The sequence below is a fragment of the Falco rusticolus genome, chromosome 5 (genome assembly GCF_015220075.1).
Source record: "Falco rusticolus isolate bFalRus1 chromosome 5, bFalRus1.pri, whole genome shotgun sequence".
NCBI classification, from domain to species: Eukaryota; Metazoa; Chordata; class Aves; order Falconiformes; family Falconidae; genus Falco; species Falco rusticolus.
Window position 1 is genome coordinate 48,021,632 of NC_051191.1, and position 20,876 is coordinate 48,042,507.

The 20,876-nt window shown below is 38.0% G+C and overlaps 1 protein-coding gene across 4 annotated transcripts in view; it reads left to right on the forward strand.

Moving 5' to 3' along the window:
• EEA1 (early endosome antigen 1) overlaps positions 1-20,876 on the forward strand; it is a 76,508-nt gene that overhangs the window by 37,526 nt on the left and 18,106 nt on the right. For all 4 annotated transcript variants that reach the window (XM_037388118.1, XM_037388119.1, XM_037388120.1 and 1 more), the window contains 12 exons: positions 3,563-3,901; positions 8,231-8,380; positions 9,383-9,502; positions 9,727-9,930; positions 10,513-10,713; positions 12,181-12,294; positions 13,496-13,651; positions 15,580-15,719; positions 16,330-16,660; positions 18,133-18,234; positions 19,672-19,866; positions 20,531-20,713. In XM_037388118.1, coding sequence (XP_037244015.1) covers positions 3,563-3,901; positions 8,231-8,380; positions 9,383-9,502; positions 9,727-9,930; positions 10,513-10,713; positions 12,181-12,294; positions 13,496-13,651; positions 15,580-15,719; positions 16,330-16,660; positions 18,133-18,234; positions 19,672-19,866; positions 20,531-20,713 — 2,235 coding nt within the window. The remainder of the gene's footprint in view (positions 1-3,562; positions 3,902-8,230; positions 8,381-9,382; positions 9,503-9,726; positions 9,931-10,512; positions 10,714-12,180; positions 12,295-13,495; positions 13,652-15,579; positions 15,720-16,329; positions 16,661-18,132; positions 18,235-19,671; positions 19,867-20,530; positions 20,714-20,876) is intronic.

The window sequence follows — 20,876 nt, forward strand, 5'->3', positions numbered from 1 at the left end:
GGTCAGTACTAACATGTATTACATGTATTTTTCCAAGGAGCAGTTATAAAAGAAGGGATCAGTGTGATGTTGGCGCTTGTATCTGGTGAGCTTTCAAGGCTCAGGGCCTTTTGCCGAGTTCTGTAACATACTGTCCTTCCCTCTTCCTTTTCTGTGGAAATCATGACTTGGGGAAGAGAGGTGGCTTGTGTTTGCCCACATATCCCTTTATATGTCTGGGATGCAGCTGGGACGTGCGTCCAGGTAGGGAACACTGCTGGCTCCTCTGATGTGACCTGAATGACCACAGCTTGGCAGCTCTGTGGCCTTGAATTTACTCATGAGCTTCAGTCACACATGGAGGCAGTGGGCTGTCAGGCAAACCCACTTCTTCTCTCGTGAAAGCAACAGTAGCAGTTTGCAGCTCTGTTTGGCCCTTTGTGACTGCAGAGGGTGTTCAGCTGTCAGGGGCAGAGGCTTTACACGCTGGTATTGGTTGCTGTATTGATCATCAGACCAGGGAGGAAGAGCGAAGAATAGTGCAGGATGCGGAACAGCATCTCGAAGTGTGTGTAGCTGCTGCTCTTGGCTGTCCTTTGGTTAGTTTGTAAGGTAATGGTGAAGAAGCTTTGCTTCTTTTTTGACTTAGTGTTCCTGAAAGCTTTCCAGAGCCTCAGTCTGCTTCAAGACAACAGTAACTGTTTCTCTTTCTCCCTGCCCCCTGGCCCCCTTTAAAATTTGTTAGTGCCCTGCACTGACTTTTCATAAAACAGCACATAGCAGTTCTACGTGAGATGTCTGGATCCGATTATGGAGTAGTAGTAAGAGCAATACCTGAGCTCTGTCTTGCCCGGTTATGATGAAAAAGTTTCTGTGGTGTGTTGGTATTTCAGGAACATGATTCATTATGAATGTTAATGATCCTGCCTGGTCGTTTCTCTTTAATGAAAAAGGAATTGCAACTTTCTTCTATAATCTGAGGGTGAAACATACTCTAAAAGCAGTGGTAGCCTTGCCACTGACCTCAGGGGGGTAAAGATGGCACTTGGCCTCAGCATGTTCTTTATGTGCTCTATTCCTGTAACAGCAACAGGTTGTTTTATTTTTCAAGAAACATTTCAAAATACACTACTTCAGGGCTAGAATTCAGTAGCCAAACTTTAGTCTTGAGCTGGAATTTTTGGCTAAGTTGTGTGCTTTAGTGTCATGGTTTAACCCTGGCCGGCAACCCAGCACCGCGCAGCTAGTCGCTCGCTCCCCCCACCCAGGGGAATGGGAAGGAGAATCGGAAAGGAATGTAAAATTCAAGGGTTGAGATAAGAACAATTTAATAGGTAAAGCAGAAGCCACGCACACAAGCAAAGCAAAGGAAAGAATTCATTCACCACTTCCCATGGGCAGGCAGGGGTTCAGCCATCCCCAGGGAAGCAGGGCTCCTTCATGTGTAATGGCAGCTTGGGAAGACAAACGCCGTAATGCCAAATGTCCCCACCTTCCTTCTTCACCCAGTTCTTATACTCAGCATGACATCGTATGGTGTGGAATACCTCTTTGGCTAGCTTGGGTCACCTGTCCTGGCTGTGTCCCCTCCCAATTTCCCGTGCCCCCTCAGCCCTCTGGCTGGCAGGGCCCAAGGAACTGAAGAGTCCTTGATTTAGTATAAACATCACCCAGCAAAGACTAAAAACATCAGTGTCCTATCAACATTGTTCTCACATAAGAGCCAAAACAGAGCACTGTACTAACTGCTAAGAAGAAAATTAACTCTATCCCAGCTGAAACCAGGACATTTAGAAAGTATATATTTTCTTAAACAAACACTTAGGGCTTTATTTATATTTGCTCTCACACGGGTTGCTGGACTGCTAGAGTTTTCGTTTGCAAGATTCCTTGCTTTCTAACAGCTCTTTTTTTTAATAGCTTCTTCTGTTTATTTTATCACAATTGAAAAATGGAAGTCTATGTATGGTTTATATATATGTGTGTGTGTATATATATATATAACCAATATAGTCATCCTTTGTTAAAATCTGTAAAGAACAAAACCGTTTAAGTGTTCAACTTACCGGAATGATTTTACAGCTTTTTCTTCTGGCAAAGCAGGTTTCATCTCTGGATACTGCAAAGAAGTATACTTTTAAGATGCCCAGCATAGCTAGAATTGCAGCACTATCTATCTTATCATTGAAACAGTGTTGTTCCAGAGTTGCAGAACTCTAAAGTTTTGATATATAAGGCTAACCTCAGTCTTGGCATATTTTCTAGCTGGACACGCTAGAAGTGTTCTTTATTTTTCTGTATTTTAATTGAAAGGGTCACTAGAGAATATAGTATTTACTGAAACTGCCAGAAGTACGCAAACATTTAAAAGGCGTGCATAGTAGTGTTCACTGAGATAGGTATCAGTAAGATGCTGCAATAAATGGAACCTGCTAGTACATTTCAAGAAGATGGAATTAATTACCTGGGTTAGATGATGACCAGGGCCTCCATGCAACCGTGTTTCTGTGCTTCAAAAAGTGCCACTGGAAAACTGAAATGGATCTTACGGCTCCTTCATCATGCTTGGAGATCTCTGAAACTCTAGTTAGTGCCTCAGCTCAGCTTGGGGGAATACCCAAACTTTCTGGAGTTGTATCTTTCATTAAGATAATTTAATTTTTATTTGAGTATAATTTTGATTACTTCATGCAATTTGATAAAAATCAGTATGTAATGGTTGAAAATGACCTGTAAATAATTTTTTCCCCAGTATTTGTCTCAGCATGTAAATTTGATACTATGACCTTAGACCCTGCAATATTTACTGTCATTAATGTGGTAATTAAAATCTGACACTCAGCAATGTTCATGCCTTTGCTTTCGGGAATCCCAATTTTCAGTGTTTTCAAGCTCAAAACAACTATCCTCTTTGAGGTGATTTGTGTGCAAGGAAATTAGATGGTATGAATTAAGTGTAAAAACACCATCTTCTAAAATGAAGGTTTAATCATGAGTGTTTCATTCTGTGATTTATCAACATCAGAGATTTTCTTAATTTTCATGGGTTCTCTTCCATAATTTGGATAGCAGAGCATGCTAGTGACAGGGCAAAATTAGGATCCTTCTAAAAATGGCCAGCATGATGACTGTACTGGATTAGGTGGGAATTAAACCACAAATGTTGTTGCTTAGGGAATTGTTTAAAGGAGTTGATAGTTGAAAACTTCTGTATACTGATAACTCAGATTACTATTTCAACAATTCCACAAGCATATGCATTTGTAATAGGTTAGAACTTGAATGTTCAGGGAAAGCAAACTAGTCTTCAGGATAAAGAAATAGAGTTTCTCTGGTGTTCTCAGTGACGGGAAGCAGATTTCTGTGAGAGTATGAAAAACAGTATTTCCAGTTGAAACTGTGTGCTGTATGGGATCCAGAATTGTGTAGTACAAAACAGAGGTCAGCGTTGTCTTTAATGATGTTTTTGAGCAAGTTGTTCAGTGTTCCGCATCAACTCTTGAGAAGAGGTTTGAATAATGCATTGAACAGCTGTAAGCAGGATTGCACTTGAATTGCTGTGTAACTCTAACTCTCTTCGTAGAGTCTGACTGAGAAGCTGCTGAAGAAGGAACAGGACTACACCCAGCTAGAAGAAAAACACAATGAAGTATCTGTGAGTAAGAAGAATGTGCAGGCAAGCTTTCACCAGAAGGACCTGGACTGCCAACAGCTTCAGGCAAAGCTGTCTGTATCTGAAGCCTCGATACAGAGATTACAGACAGAGCTAGGTGAGAAGGTGGAAGTGAGCCAGAAACTTAAAGAAGAGCTGTCTGAAGTAGAGATGAAGTACCAGCATCTCAAGGCGGAATGTAAACAGCTGCAGCAGCAGAGGGAGGAAAAAGAGCAGCATGGCCTGCAACTCCAAAGCGAGCTCAGTCAGGTAAGGTTCCTTAAGCTTCCTAGACCATCCTGTTGGGATGGTTCCTTAAACCATCCTGTTAGGGTTTTTTAAACTGTGCATACATATTTTTCATGCATGTGCACTTGCATTTCCTTATTGAAGGGCAGTAATTAACCAGCGCTTGTATTTGAATAAATACAACGCTAGCTGGTATTTGAATAAACAAGTATACTTCCTGACGCTGCAGAGAATGAAATACAATCACTTCTTCCCCTCAGAGAAGTAAAGAAAAGAACAGGCAAAAAGAAGAGGCTCTGATAAGAGCGCAAAAATTCTTCAGTATTTGTTGTTACATCTGAATCTTTTTAGTAGGTCCAAACTTCTGTCAGTGCCAGATGAGGATAGCTGTAGCCTCTAAGTCACAATCAAACTCAGCAAGATCTACAGTTTTATAACTGCCTTTTCACATTTTTGTTTCTGGAAAGGTTAATGTAATATCTGTCTGTCTGTAGTATAATTCTACTTTTTCTGAGAGGTAAATACCTTATTTTTGTATCTGGAGCTCTTTTTAAAACTATCTTTATAATTACAGTTTTAAAAATTACGGTTGAACGAGCATAAACTTTGTAGCTTATTTCTCATGTTCTGATTTTACTTTTTTTGGTGCATGAATAAAAAAGGGTTTATCTGATCTGAGACAGGTTTTTGTCCACTCTTTTTCTCTTACAGTGTTAAATGAAGTCTTCTGTCATCCTACAATTTTTTCCCTCCCCTTTTTTTGTTGGGACATTCCCTGAAATAAAGAAAATATTGTAAAGTTAGAGGACAACCCAGAATATTGAGTTTCCATGACAAATACGGTAATAGACAAATTCTAAGAAGTCAGCAAGGTTATTTATTCCGGTTCAGTATGGTAGCTGAAGCTATAATGAATTTAGATTATGAGAAAAACAAATTCCGGTAGAGTATCAGAAGTAGTTTCACTTCTAGTAGAAATTTTAATACTCTGTAGGAAGTTTGAGAAAAGTGACTCTTCGTTTTACATTCAAACTGAATAATGCTCCATTTGCTTTAAAGTTGAATAGTGAATACAGTAGAGAATACCTAGTGTGAAAAGCAGGGGTAATGTGAAGTCTTAATATCGCTTCCTTTGTGTCTCTCCACAAACACCTCCTCTGTATATTGCTGATAGCTGTGAGAACACCCTGAGCATACATCCCTGCACTTTTTACATATAGTTCTACTGATTCCAATGGGTTATGGAAGCTGGACTTCCATTTAACATTGAGCTTATTGAAATTTGAGGCTGGTTGAACTTTGTTATATCTAGTGTCTTGGGGAGTAACGTGTTCTCATTGTAATGTAATGGAGAAATATTTGTGCATCAGGAATCGTGTCCAGCCCTAAGATGGGAAAAATAATCTGGGTTTTTTTTTCCCAGTATGACGTACGTAATTTTAATCTCTCACTGAAGCGTTGTCATTTTAAAGTGAGCGTTTATCAATTTTCAACTCTTTTTCACGTCTGAAATGGATGCAAGTTGCAAGCTGTGCATGTATAGCTTATCTTGGAAGAACTGTGGCTTGGCAAAACTTCATTATGTATGTATTACATCCCCAGAATGACTTTCCTTCTCCCATCAGTCTTCTGTCAGGGGGAGGGGAGATAATTATATTAGTTATCTGCTTAGGAATCCTCACTTGGTAAACTGCCCCATTCTGCCTAGGCAACATGTATGCAAGCTTCTGAAGCACAGCCAAGAGGTTGAGCTGAAATCTGGCTTCAGCCTGAAAGGGCATTTTCAAGAAGAATATTTGGGGTGGGCAAGTGAAGGAGGAGGAAGGCAAATAAAACATTGCTGAATTAATTACTATGAAAGACAAAGGAGGCATCACATATTCTCTGGATATTGGGGATAAAGACCATTGGGGATAAAGACAATCTAAGCAAGGAAACCTGAACAAGCCGCTGGATCTCAGGATGTGTTTTGGAATTGTATTGTAAAAGAATAGTGGAGGCGGAAAAAAAGCCCTTCATACATGGCATAAAATAAAATTGAAGCAAAGCAAAAACTTCTCTTCCTCTCTCTCCTTCCAAATAAGGGTTAGGTTACTATTGTCATGAAAAGACTAAATTTCTCATATTCACTTAATAGTTTAATGGAATTACCATTTTATGGATGTAGTGCCATAGCTTGTGTTGACAAAATGGATGCTGCTTATGATGGCATATATGTAGTTGTTTAGTCAAACCACAATTTCAAAGAATCTTTGCCATCTTCTCAAAATTGATTTGAACAGATGCATGTCTGGTTAAATTTGTGTATTTTAGAGTTTGAGTGTTATAAAGGAAGTGATCTTTACAATGGAAGGAAACTTCAGTGATAATGTTGGTTCTGCGCAACAGTAGGAAGAGGGTAACACAAGAAAATACAGGCTCCCTCAGTCTTGAAGAAATGTTAACTGCTGATAAATATGGTTGTTGAGAGATTTTGAATCTACTTTATTGTATCTTTGAAAGTCTAAATGTTATTTTGTGCATTTTGTTGTCTGAAACATTGGTTAATCCTGGATTTTATGGTTCTGTTTACTTAAAGTCAATCTTAAAGTCCTTGAAAAATTCTTAACTGTGCCTGTAAAAGTGACTTTTGTAAAATGCCGTTTGCTGATTTTTTTCCCCTTTCCAAATATTCTTTCCCAGTATCAGGTTACCCATGAATAGTTACAATAGTTATCTTGTTGCACCCTTTCTTCATTAATTTTTTTCCTGCCGCTCTTGTTTGTATTTTTAGTCAGGAGGAAGTATTAATAATTTAGCGGTTCCTGTGGAAGAAAGACAAATGTTCTTGATTACTGGAGAAGAGATTATGGTCTTTTTCCTCACTGTGTCCGCCCTCTTCTACCTCTCTTAACTGTGCGGTCACAGTTAGCAGTTGGCATCTCAGCCACATGCTGAACAGCTTTTCATTCACAGGTTTTGTGGTTGTGGACATATAAACAAATAATTTAGCTTGGCTTCCTAAGAAAATAAGACATAGGCACATTTGGTTCTTGGTCTCCATCCCCTGTAACATTTGCATTGTTTGATAACTTCAGCCAGATTGTAACAGGTGGCCCAAAGGTCTTCAGCATTAGGCTCTTCAGTGTTAAATTATTGTGGAAACAGGCAGCTGGGTAAAGGAGAGAGACTTATATTCATGCCTCACCCCCTCAGTGCCTGGGGGGAAGATGTAATGTTAGCAAAAGCGCTGTTCTTTTTTCCATCCTGCTAGACAGACAGCTGGTCAACAAGTGGTAGCTTGCAGTGAGCAGCAAGGTTGTGCTGCCTTTTGCCTAGATATTAGTAGGGATTTGAGGAAAGCTTGAGAAAGGTTTAGGGATACTGAAGGGAGTACCTGGAGTTAAAATGTGAAGGGTTTAAGGGTCTTGGACATAAATTCATAGGGAAGTAGGCTTCGTTTATCCTGATACCTATGGAAAGTTCTTGCTGTGCTGCAAGGTCTGATCCAGTCTCTTTTTTTTTTTTTTTTTTTGCACTGAGTTGAAAGTTCATTTGTGTATCTGTGAATGTGTTCATGTAGAAGTAGGCAGGAGGTAGCCCAGGACCTGTAGTGACAGTTTCGAGTAGAAGAAAAGTTGATTTTATGGAGAGAGCTTTTTAGAACAGTGAGTTGTAAAAGGCCATCTTTGAACACTGAAGATGGTGCGGTACTGCTTTTGTTGACATGAGGCAAGCTTATATGCAGCTGGAAGAGCTCATCCCCCTACTTACTGCGCTGCTGGACTATAAGCCACCAAAGCTACTATGTACTCTGCATCGAAGGTTCATGCATCTCTGGTCTGCAGGGAATGAATGCCATTGATGCAGCCAGGACAAGCTAAAAATTACACCCTTAGAGTATTCTAGCAATGCAGAGCAGTATATTGTGGGAGCCAGCGGAGCAGGTAAAGGCATGGTGCTTCAGCCATATTGTGCTACATATTGTGAAGGTGTGTGCTATATAAGCTGAGATTGCTGTAAGCATCACTAGTTTACACGATAGTCCTTATGTCTTAGAAGGATTGCCCTCTTTGTGTTTCTACTAAGTCTCTGTAACTCATATTGAGGGGTTTCTGTAGAGAAATTAGGATATTTCTGGGTCCCTCCAACTTACTTTTTTGAATATTTGTTCATGCCTTTGCAGTTGAGGCTGTTCTTAAACATGATTTGTGTTTCTGAGGTGTGTGATATACATACATGACTTCAGGAGCTCATGTAGTTGTTTTACTCCAGATTATGAAAACTTAGGGTAAACATTTGACAAAACGGATCTAAAATACAGTACTATGGGCTAAAGAATGACTAAAACATGGATAACTTTTTTTTCAGTTGCACAGTAAACTTCTAGAAACAGAGCGTCAGCTAGGGGAAGCACACGGGCGGCTCAAGGAGCAGAGGCAGCTGTCTAGTGAGAAACTGATGGACAAAGAGCAGCAGGTGGCTGATCTGCAGTTAAAACTTTCTCGTGCTGAAGAACAGGTAGGGGCTTTTATGCAGACTCTAGTTTGTTCTGGTTCTGATAGTAGTCTGTACATACACTTGTGGTGAAGTTGCAGTTTATAAAGTTTGTCCTTATGGGAATTTCATTTGACTAATGCTGTTAAAGTGGTAAAATTATCAAAATCTGTGAAAATGCCACTTGCATTACAGATTTTTGTAAGGCTAAATGCTTATCGGATGCATGTATGTTCATGATGCTTTACAGATGAACAAAAGATGTACATTTTGCACTTGTGAGCTTTGTTTAACGATCTTTTTTATAAGATGTAGGAGCACCTAAGCCCATGTGGGTGAAGTTTTGTGTGTAGGTATTTTTGAGATAAAGCCCTACATGAAATAAAAATGAATGTGGCAAAGCAGGTCATTGATAGTTAATAACCAGTGTGGGGTGGATGGGCAGAAAACACTTGTTTTATTAAATTTTATTTGTGTTAATGAGCATCTTGTATATGTTGCTGATTTTCTGCTGCCTGTATGGGGATTGGCCAAATACCTGAGTGGTACGTTGTCAAAGCTTTAAAGCTTTTCTGTAGCTAATTTGCAAAGCCTTGACCAGTACAGCACTGCAGACACTGCTAAACTGAAGTTGTTACTAAAACTGCTAATAATAGTGATAATAATGTTATTTTACAGGTATCTATGTCATCAGTCATGTTACATCTTAACAGCTGTTGGAAAAAATCATACTAAAAATCTCTTATGTTTTAGATTTTTGAGAGCTAAATTCCATCCATATATATCTGATAGTTTTATAGTTCTCGCTTGTGATAGAGAATCTCACCTATTAATAGTAATGAATGCTTTGGTTAGATTTTGATGCTTTAACTAGCATTACACACTTTTATATTTATACCAGTTTTCAAATACTCTTTTTTAGACTAAAATCTTTCAGCATTAGATTGAACATAGAGCACTGTTGGCATACTGAATGGTGATCGTTCATTCATTAGTCTGGTTTGGTTTTTGGGTTTTTTTTTTCAGCTAAAGGAAAAAGTAGCAAATTCCACAGAATTGCAGCATCAATTAGATAAGGCAAAACAGCAGTACCAGGAGCAGCAGACACTTCAGCAAAATACTACAGCAAAACTACGAGAAGCCCAGGTAACACGTATCCTCATGTGAAAGTATATTTAAGGATTTCATTATTTTGAATATGTTTTCTCTGTAAAGGTGACTTGCATGACTTATACTAGTTTCAATAAATTAACTTGTAAATCTAGAACAGAATATACAGAAAATGTTTAATAAATTTATCCAACATTTTATGCGTTAGGAGTAACTTCTAAGGTCCTTATAATTAAGGAAGCTATTATGCAAATTTCTAGAATGATTTGGAGCAAGTACTACGACAAATTGGAGATAAGGACCAAAAAATTCAAAATCTTGAGGCTTTGCTTCAAAAAAGCAAGGAAAACATCTCACTGCTAGAAAAAGAAAGAGAGGACTTATATGCCAAAATTCAAGCTGGTGAAGGAGAAACTGCAGTTCTTAACCAGCTGCAAGAGAAAAACCATGCATTGCAAATACAGGTAAGAACTTGGAGACTTGTTTCTATGCTTCAATTCTCATTATTGAATCTTGTTTCCTTTTCTCCTATCTCATCAGATACGACACTAATCTTTAATGTACTCTTCTGTTTCTTTGTTACTTACTTTAAAGATCTTACTGTAAATTTCACAGGACTTGAGTTTTGGTGACTTCCTTGCTGTCAGCATATAGGGACAGGAATTCCTAGATGTTTCCTATGTACATATGCTAGTAATATGTGCTTACAAATAATTTTTGGATACAGATACATGTTTGGTTTTATTATTTTGAAAAGAGGTTTAATTCCCACTTTCAACACCAAAGTTCAGTTTAGCCTGCATTTGTTGTCTCCGTAGTATTTTGGTTTTGTTACAATAAGACCAAGTTGACGATTCCTTTTGCTTCCATTTTCAACTGGTAACCTATTTAAACTCTGGTATTGTGTACAATATAGCTTTACTGTAATAGTTCAGAAAAAGAAATGTGGTGGTGTTGAGTCTCCAGAGCCACGATAAGACACAGGTTTGTGACTTCCCTGGACATGCTGCTCCAGCCTTCTATATACCTCGTTTGTTTCACTGCAGGTAACTCAGCTGACAGAGAAGCTGAAGAATCAATCAGAAAGTCATAAACAAGCCCAAGAGAATTTGCATGAGCAAGTGCAGGAGCAAAAGGCTCATCTAAGAGCTGCTGAAGACCGCGTGCTTTCCCTGGAGGCAAACATCACTGAACTAACCAGCCAGCTAAATGAAAGTAAAGAGAAAGTATCACAACTTGATGTACAGGTAACTCTATACTGTGTGGTGATGGTAAATCCTGCTTGTGCTTTTTGTATTCTCTCCAGAGAACATACAAGACCATTTGAGAAAAATTGCATGTTTCTACTAACAAATGAATGAAGTAGAATAAGGCAGATAAAACTGAGGAAAATGTAACTGGATTCAGAATAGCAATAGATGGCAAGTGTTGGGGTTTTTTTGTTGTGGTTTTTTTTTTGCTATATTATTTTTTTGTTAATTAACACCCCCCCAGAGTTCATAACTGAGTTGCGGAAACTCTTGTCCTCAAGCATCTCTTACTGTATTTGTAATGATTAGACATCCAAAGCCCTGCTCTTACCAGTCTTGGATTCTGTGCTCCAGAGTGAAAGTCTGTAAAGTCACTAAGATCTTCTTGTTACCTAGAAATTTCCTATGCTTATGTGTTTTGTCAAAAACAAACAAACAAAAAAGCTGTGGGCTACCTTGTTGTCAGTTTAATTTACCAAACAAGGGAATTGCCTGGTATGGAAACAATGCGGACTCTCCTACTATGAAGTGCTGCTTAAGCTAAAAGCTAATTATGTTCAGCTTTCCCAAAGAAAAAATGACATTTGAACAGAAGTTCTTGCATCAGTGCACTTGGAGCAGCTAGTACTGTTGTTGCTGGATTAATACATTGTGGCGTCTTTTGAATTAGTGTTACTCAATTTCCAAACAGGTCTAGGAACATCTGATGTAGCTTTGTGATGTTTTTACTGGGTTTCACTACAGTGTCTGGGCTGTTTTTTCAGCAAGACATTAGAGCTAGAACTGAATCATCTATGGACTATTGCAACTGGTTTTTAAGGCAAAATGAGCTTCCTTACAGTCTTAGAGAAGTAGCATTTCTATTAGGGAGAAAAATAGTAAATCACAGTAACAAGTGACCCTGAATATTGCCACTCTGCACCCTCACCATTCATACCCACCTTCTAGACTTTGTTTGGTGGGTGTTTTGGAAAGAAGGGAGGTTGCTCCCTAACAGGCAGGTAGGAGCAGAGAAAGATGGTATGCATGTAGAAGCATATTTTTGTTGTTTCTTGTTCTTTCTGCTTTTAAAAATTTTGGAGACCCTTAAATGTGCATGTAGTTTGAGGTTATCAAGGTATGCATCTGTGTGAATGCACTAAGTGTATCACATTGTTCCTTGTTAGTAAGTAAAAATCTTTTCCTAGAATAGAAGATGAGTGAAACTGATGGGGGTTTTTTTTTTGGTTTTATGTGGGTTTTTTAGCTCAAAGAACTGACAGTGACTTAAAATCCTGATATTTGTCTAAACCCTGAAAGTATTTCTTCCCGCTTCCCCGCTCCTTTTTTTTTTTTTTTTTTTTTTTTAACACTAGCACATGAAAACTACTGATTTTACTATTAAACTTACTGATGAGTATAAAAAAAATTCAAATGAGCTACAGTAAAGTAGATGTTCTAATGAAATACAACTTGTCTTTTCAGGTAAAGGCAAAGACTGAATTGCTACTTTCAGCAGAAGCATCAAAAGTTGCTCAAAGGGCGGATCTTCAGAATCATCTGGACACTGCTCAGCACGCACTGCAAGATAAGCAACAGGTTATGAGCAACATATAAACATGAAGTTTCTATGTTACCTAAAAACCTAAGAATAGTTGTTTACAAACTATATAAACATGTGAATATGCATTTGGAAATCATCCTTTAGGCTATTTTAACTAAATGATATGTATTCAGGTTTTTTTGCTGTAATCTGGACCAGGTAAATTTTGCAGTGTAAAGAATATGCTTGGGAATCCCCTCCTTGCTGTAACATTATGGTTCAGAATCTAAACTGTTCTGTTGGGGTATAATTAAATTCTCACCCGTATGTTATGAAGAAAAGGTTGTACAATGCACTGGGTACAAGTGAAAACAAGTTTTAACTCTTACTGCAGATTCAGATAAATTCAGAATCAGTTGCCTGTATTCAGAAGTAATTATCTGTATGCTAACTGATACAAAACCCCAAAAGACTATTGTTAAAATTGCATGTTTTAATGTCTGTTAATCCTAGTGAAGCATTCCATTGGCTGCTGTATCAAATACTGCATTGTTAGAGTCAGTGCTGGCTGCGGTCTTCATGGAAACATCCAGCAGATGCTAACATAGCACCATTTTTGGGCGTGGGAATGTAATTAATTGATATAAACAGAAGACCTCTTTTTGCAACTATTAAATAATTAATAATTAAATCAGCATGGTTGGAGAGCAATGAGCTTTGATGTAGCTGTTACCATAGTGGTTATTAGGTGAATGTGTTCATGTCTTCTGCAGAAATTACGTTGTTTTGTGTTGAACCAGATCATTTGAAATCATCTCTTGTATGTGGAGGACTGTGCCCATCTTTTGGCTTTCGTCTTTGGTGGTGCTTCATTTCATGAATACAGCATAAATTTTCTCTAAGGTTTTGTAGTATTACTTTCTAGTTACTGTTGTACTAACTGCAGGATCTAGCATGTTTATTACGTATAATTCCTCTTCCGTTTATAACTTAAGCCACCTTTGTTAAGATTTAACCTACAGCCTATAAAGTTTTGAGAGGAATATGGAGGCTTTAAAAGAAATTTTGTCTGTTCAACAGAGAGAATTTGTGCCCGTGTGTGTTTTCCCTCTCAATTTCCTGCCACTCAGAATAAAAAGAAACATTATTTTCCTTTTTTATTTGAATACTTCAGATCATTTAAAAGCATATACGACATTAGTAATTCTTTTTAGTTATTTAAAAACTGACAACCCTTGTATTTTTATTTTACCTTAGGAGTTGAATAAGGTCAGCGTTCAGTTGGATCAGGTTACAGCTAAGCTGAATGACAAGCAGGAATACTGTGCTCAGCTGGAAGCCAATCTTAAAGAATACAAAGAGAAGAGTCTTTATTTAGAACAGAAAACTGAAGAGCTAGAAGGACAGCTTAAGGTTTGTATTGAACACAGTTTCTGAGCTTACAGAAACCAATGTTCTCCACTGCTTGGTCGTATGTGATAAAAACTGTGCTCAAATTATGGGGGAAGGATTATATCAATACCACTTTTGTAGCTTTTCTTTCTCACTAGTGTTTCCTGATCCACCATTTAATCCCATTTTCCCCGTCTACCATGCTAGCATATTACACTAAGATGACAGGTTTAGAGCATTGCCACTATACTGTCATTTTCCTGTATATGTGCTTCAACCAACCTCTGTGCTATGTGGAAACTGTTATGAGAGAGAACATGAGTATGTCCCAAAATTAGAGTCTTCAGGTTCAAGCTTATGCACTTTACAAGTGGTAGCAGGGACTATGTGTTACATTGGTAAGCCCATGTTAACGCTACCTGCCTGGTTTATTTCTAAAGCCTTTCAGTAGGCTTTTTTTCAAGATGTATTTATCAATATTTTTCCTCTAACTTGATCTTGAGATTTGCATTCCAGTTCTGGAATCAGTTTTTCTTTAAGGTATGCCTAATTCTGGCAGAAGGTTTGCAGAACCTTCTGGTGTTTTGAGATACCAGTATTTTCGGTTAAGGATAGGAATTAGTCATAATTCTTGGAAGCTTCTAAATTCTGGCTTTAACCTTTGTTAACTATTTGTAAACATTCTTGGTAGTCAAAATTCACAATACATAAAATCATATGATACAGGGATTTTAGGAGCAATGCAGAGTTGGTTTTGCAGTGCTTTCTGTCTGGAGGGAGATGAGCAGTCTTTATGCTCAAGTCTGAGTTGGGTGTTTTTCCTAGCATACGTGCACTATAGAAGAAAATGATTGTTTTTTCCATATGAAATTTTAAATCCAATGCTATGAAAAAATAAAACTGTAATACATTTGCATTATCAGCATAATTATTTCATGCTTCCATCTCTGTCTACTTTTACAATCTGTTTTTTTTTTTCTTGCCCACTTTGATTTGTGTTTTTATTTTTCATCCTTTTGCTAAAATTTCACAAGCAACCAACAGACAGAAATGCTTGGGAGGAATACAGTGCTTGCTTGCACAAGATTTTATGAGGTTCCTGGTAGCCAAAGTGTGAAACTGATCAGTGTTGTTGATGCTGTCAACAGGAATGCAGTTCTGTGTAAAATCTTGGTGTAATCATTATTCTTTGGGATTATTCCAGTTGAATGCATGATATTTAAAAAAAATTAGGAAAAAAAAAAAGAAAACAAAAAGCCCTCATGAAATTTCTCAGGGGAACTTGGCCATTTTGTTCTGCAGCCACTGCATGAAAGCAGAAGTGCCTGTAAAACAGCCGATGTGTTGAAGAGCGTAAGCAGTGCCTGTTTGCTGAAGACTCCTGTGTTCTTTACACTCCATCTAAATGAACAAGTACCCGCAGAAAAATACACTAGAAAAGCCTCTTCTAGGAAAGCATAGGATTTCTTCACAGCTGTAGTCTGTGTCTTTGTTTTTGTTAATAAGAACAGCAGAGTTCTTGGGATATGTAAATCAGCACTCATTTGAAACTGCTGAAACTGCTCTGTGATGGCTGAGATCCTGGCCCCGAAGCTGAGCACTGTGTATAGCCTTTTTTTGTATATGTGTTTTGGGTAGGGCCTTCACAGATTTCTCCTTTTTATCTGTTACTTTGCTGTTAAATGGCTGCTTGGCCATTAATTTATGATTCCAGAATGTTTTCCAAAATTGGTTCTGAAGGAACAAGAGATTTGCAGGAACTCAACAATGAAAAATAAATAGTGAACTAATAAAATAGGTAGACAGTGTGTGAGAATTGTGACTGCTTTTTAGAGTGAAGACTTTCTACACTAAATGATACTCATAGATTAGGTAACATGCCTTTTATTGCTGGTGTTGTTTTATTGGATGTGTTCTGATGGGTGTAATTTTTAATGTTTCTATCTCAGAAACTTGAAGCCGACATTCTTGATGCTAAGTCAAGCAGAGAACAAGCTCTTCAGGAGTTGCAGCAGCAGCGACAGCAATCTACAGAATTAGACCTCCGAACAGCAGACCTGAGTAAACAACTTGAAGCAGCAAGAGAAGCGTATGTGTTTCCTGTGTTATAGTACTTCTCAAAGTCAGACATAAAACTGCAGTGGTTTGGACTAGAGTTGAAATTTTTTTCACCTCTCCTGTGATTTCTTAAAATCATAGATAAGTGATGTGTTCCCTCTGCTACGAGAGCTGATTTTTGTCCCACCTGTTTTCTTTCACTCTGTGCGCCATGCAGACTCCATCTGCCATGTTGCCTCATGTGAATTGCTGACTGCTGTGATTCAATACAGTTCTTCAGCTTATTCACTGTGCTTGTTGCCAGCTAAATATCTGAACAGTTTGATGTAGTGAGGTCCATATTTAAATATCCAGAGCTCTGTCAACTTTTTCAAAATAATAATTTGCAATTTATGCGTAAGAAGCGAAGTGGAATTTTCTGTTCATTATAGTTGAGGAAGAAAAATCCATCTCAATATTGTTTTTAGAGTTGCTGGTATGCCTTCTCTGGAGAGACAAAATGCCCATGCTCTGGATGAAAAAGGCATGCTTTGAAGTAGTTCTACAGTTAATGTTTTAAATAATAGAGACATTTAATGATCCAAAAGAACCTGTGAAGAAGAATTTTAAAAAAATACTATTTTTTCTCTATATATTTGCAGGATGTCTAATGCTAAACTGGATTTGCAGACGAAATCTGAGGCCCTTGAACAAGCCAAACAGCAAATTTCAAAGCAGGAGGAGGAAAAGGCCAGCCTCAAAGAAAACCTTGAGAAATCAAATCAAGATACAAGTAAACAACTCAAGGAATTAGATTGTAAAATGCAAGCAGCAACATCAGAGTTGCAACAAGTGAAATTAGAGAGGGATACTCTATTAAAGGACCTTACAGCTACCAAAGACAAGCTCTCAAAAAGTTCTGAATCCTTCAAAAAAAGAAAGGATGAATTAGAAAAAGAAATACAAAAAGGAAAAGCAGCAGTGGCAGAAATGGTTAGTAGTTTCTTTCATTAGACATTGTTTCATGTATTTACAGTCTGATAAAATGACTTTGCTTTCTGCCTAAAACCAGGGTACATGAAGTGACAATATGTGGAAATTAATTGCCTTAAGAAAAACAAAATTGTGATTTTTAGTAGTTCATAGATGTGTCCTACCTTAAATTTTTGTCTGGATGTTTACAGTAGTAAACATCGGTTGTATCACACAACAGAATCTCTTTTTTTTTTTTTTTTTTTTTTTTTTTTTTCTTGCTGCATGACTAATAAGGTGAAGAAACTAAATGGAACCAAGCGGTGAAACAATTTGATGGAAGATGTCCCCCTTTTTAAAAACACATCAGCCATACTGTAACAACACAAAGTGATAAACCCTTTGCTAAAGTGCAACCATATTGATGATGTTATTTTTCTGAGGCCATTTTAGTTTCCTTTTTGGAGTTTTTATATCTAGAACCTTCCTGTGCACTTCTCTGGACATACTGGAAGGCTGTGTACTGCAGGCAAAGTAACATCATCGGTTGTTTGTGGAGATGCCTAGCTTAAGGTGTTATCAGAGTACTAGAACTATTTGAGTTTCAGAAAGGTCTCACAAGCAGAACAACAAGAACAACCTATTATGGTACAGGTGAACTTTCACTATCCTTAACATGCATCTTCCCTGTTTTGCTTTGTTGGTAATATGAACGGGCACTATATGAATACGTGTTTTGTAGATTTTCTTATGTTCTTGCAGCCCTTCCTCGAACATGGTAAGGGTGCCTTTCTCATTCCCTTCTCATTTTACATGTCACCATTTCCCAAAACCTGATCAGAGCTGCGTTTATTCTGATCTAAATACAATTCTGTTTCTAGTTAAAAATAACATTTTTTCCTTCACTCTTTCACCCTTCTAAGATAAGCCTTTTTGTTTGCTTTACTTAGTTAGTGCTGTTTAAATATTTGTTTCTCCTAAACACTTGAAGGATTTTCTCCCCAATTTACACTTAAAAGATAGGAGTCCAGATTCTGCTTCTAATTCTGTACTCATTTGGAGGCTAGCCACTTTTTTAATTACATAATATTTGTGCTTAAAATGTGGTTTTGTTTGCGTACAAGTCCTGCAAATGTACTTGCTCGTAAGTTTTAGATCAAGAAATTTTGGATCCTGAGGAGTGGTGAGCCTATTGCTTCCCACAAGAAGAAGGGCTACCAACAGCAGCTTCAGACAGGGAGACTACCCCTAATCAGAAAAACTCTGGCACGCGGCTGCATTTGTTAGTACAGGGTATCAGCTGTGTTCAGCCTAAATTTACCACTGTTCAAGTTTTGAGAAATTTTGAGCTAAAATATGTCTGTAGCTGAGAAGGAAATATTTTTCACTGAAAAGGAAGGCATAATTTTTCAAGGCTTTGTAGAACATGCAAAAATACCTGATAGCCAGTCTTAGAAGCTCACAGGAATATTTCCTTGTCTTATGTATTTTAGGAAAAATCTTGCCAAGAAGTGAAGAACCAGCTCCAGGTACAAACAGAGTCAGTTGCTAAAGAGAGGAATGAGTTGAAGAACTCACTGGAAAAAAAGGAGGGGGTAAGCTGTCCATTTAGTTTCAAAAATTTAGAAACTACTGATAATAAATGTTCAAAAGATTTGTTTTCAGTCTCACATGCCTATTAGAGATAAAGAGGTTGCAGTTCTTGAATTGTGACCTACCTGGAGCATTGAAATAAGGCGAGACTGAAAATTTCCTAGACGTTAGCATGAAGCTTTAACATTCAGGTTTTACTTCTACCTTTATATGCCCCACAGACCTTAGTGAGCGATTTTAGCTTTTCAGGTTTTTTCATTAGTGAAACAGTTACTTTGTATTACCATGTCCTTATCTTGTTTCATACTTGCATACAATAAAAGTTACTTGTTTCCTGAGATCTGTTTTAGTCTGAGGCCTAATCAGTGTGTTTGCTGTGGGGTTGACTAGACATTTTCAGATATTCTTGAAAGATTTAGTTGCTTTTGCAAACTTGTGTAAGTCACTTGCCTGTGACTGCTTAAGGACCAAATGTACTTCTTTTTTTAAAGATGAGCATTCAGACTGCAAAATCATGTAGTCCAGCTGGCAGCCTGAAGGCCAAATCCACTTTCATGTATTTCCTTACCCAACTGGTCACCTGTTCCCTAAAGGAATCAGAAAAGATATGATCAGTGGACACAGTTTGATGGTCTGTGATGGATTCTTACTGCCTGAAGAAGGGTTTGGATGTGCAGGTGGGATGGTAATTGTTCCATGACTACTGCTGCTACCCCCCTGGCTCCTCTCTTGTTCAGCAGAAGCACTGTGGTGCTCTGTGGCCAGTGCAGGAGGATGAGTTTGGTACCTGCTGCAGTTGGCAGCAGGAGAGCCCAGACCACTGCTGGCTTAAGAAGAGTTGCCTGCTCTTATCTTTGAAAGGTGAGCAAAGACTGCAGTTGCTCTAAGGGTAGGAAATGGAAATAACAGATGATTTTAGTGTGTTATGGTAGCTCTTGAAATCTATTTGCCAAGCGTTTGACCACCGAGCTCTGAAGCAGAAGGTAGCAGCAGTGGCGCTGTGGGGTGGTCTAGTTCCGTGTACAAGAAATAACAGTAGCATACTTGATAACTGTTTCTTGCAAATAACCTGCAGCTCTTTGTAATAACATAAGGGTAGGCATACTGCATCACAAGAAGGCTAGCTTGGTATCAGGTTTCTGGCAGAGGAAAGTGGCAGATGCCTAGAGAAAAGCAGACTAGGGCAAGCCTTTCACATTCCTACAGTCAGGGGATTCTCCCCAACTTCTAGCATTCTTCTGGGAGCTGATTTCCTGCAGCTGTATCTTTAGTTTTAACAGCTTTGACCAGTTTTTTCATCTGTGAAATTGTCTGTCTGCTTTTGGAAGAACGTAATTTGTCACCCACACAGTTCAATAGGCAGTTTCACATACTACAGCATGTACAAATGGTGATTTAAATTAAAATTATATACAGTTATTTAATATTTTTGAATATAGATATCTAAGCAGTTGTCGATAGAACTTGATTCAGCACGAGCGCAAATACTGGAAATTCAGGGTCTTCTGAAGGAGAAAGAAAGAAGCGAACAACATCTCCAGGGAAAGCTGAGAGAGTTAAAGGAATCATTTGAGCAGAAGAAAAAACATAGTGAAACACTGCAAGCTGAATTAAAAACTGCCCTTTTAGAAAAGGTAAGACTGGGCTCTCTTAATCCTTTAAGAAAATTAATGTAAATTTCTGTGATAAATGCTGCAGCTTTTATGTCGGTATCTTTGTGAGAAACAGCTGTTTGCTGTAGGGAATTATAAGGTCAGGATGCGGAAACAAGGTCTTCAGGTGCTGTTGGAAATAGAAACAACATCAACAACAGTAATAAAGTAAAAAAGAACCAGTGCTGACATAGGAATTCTGCAGGAATTAAGTCTTGTCTTACTATACCAGAAGAATTTATCTGACAGTATGAAACTCATAAACCATAATGGAAAGAGTTCAAATGTCTTACAAGATTAGGGAATGTTGTGTTGTGTGCCATGCACTGTTAAATGTTGCTCTGGCTTTGGCTGCCCAATGCTATGTGGTCATATTTGTGATTTAGTCAGTCTGCGGAAACTTTTAAGAGTTGAAAACATTATGTAGGTTTTTAATGTTTGGTCTTAATGTCTTTCACTTAGTCTTTTGAATGAATTAAGTTTTGTTGTTATGTTAGTTACAAAATAATGACAAACATCAGATTACTGAACTGTTGTTTCATAAGTGGGAAAAAAATTCTCATCTTGCAGCAGAAATGCAGTTTATTGAAATAATTAAGCTTACTGTCTGTAACTTTAACTGAAACTTCCTTTTCTTATGTTTCAGGCAGAACTGGAGAATAAACTCCAACAGCAGTCTATTTTGTCAGCACAGGAGCTTAAAGCAGAAAGAGTAAAGCTAGCAGACTTACAGAAGAGCCATGAAAAACATAAGGAAAACATGGAGAAGCTGCAGCTGGATCTTTATGGGAAAGAGTCTGAGCTGCTGGCAACCAGGCAAGACCTTAAGGTACTTACAGTCATTTTAATGTCATATATGACTTAGTAGATCTGTGTATATCCATTTTGAAGACCAAGACACAGTGCTAGAACTGTATAGGGGTAAAAAAGCTCTTCTGCTATATATAGAATCTAGTGCTGTTCAATCCGTTCCCCTGGGACGAAGGACATCC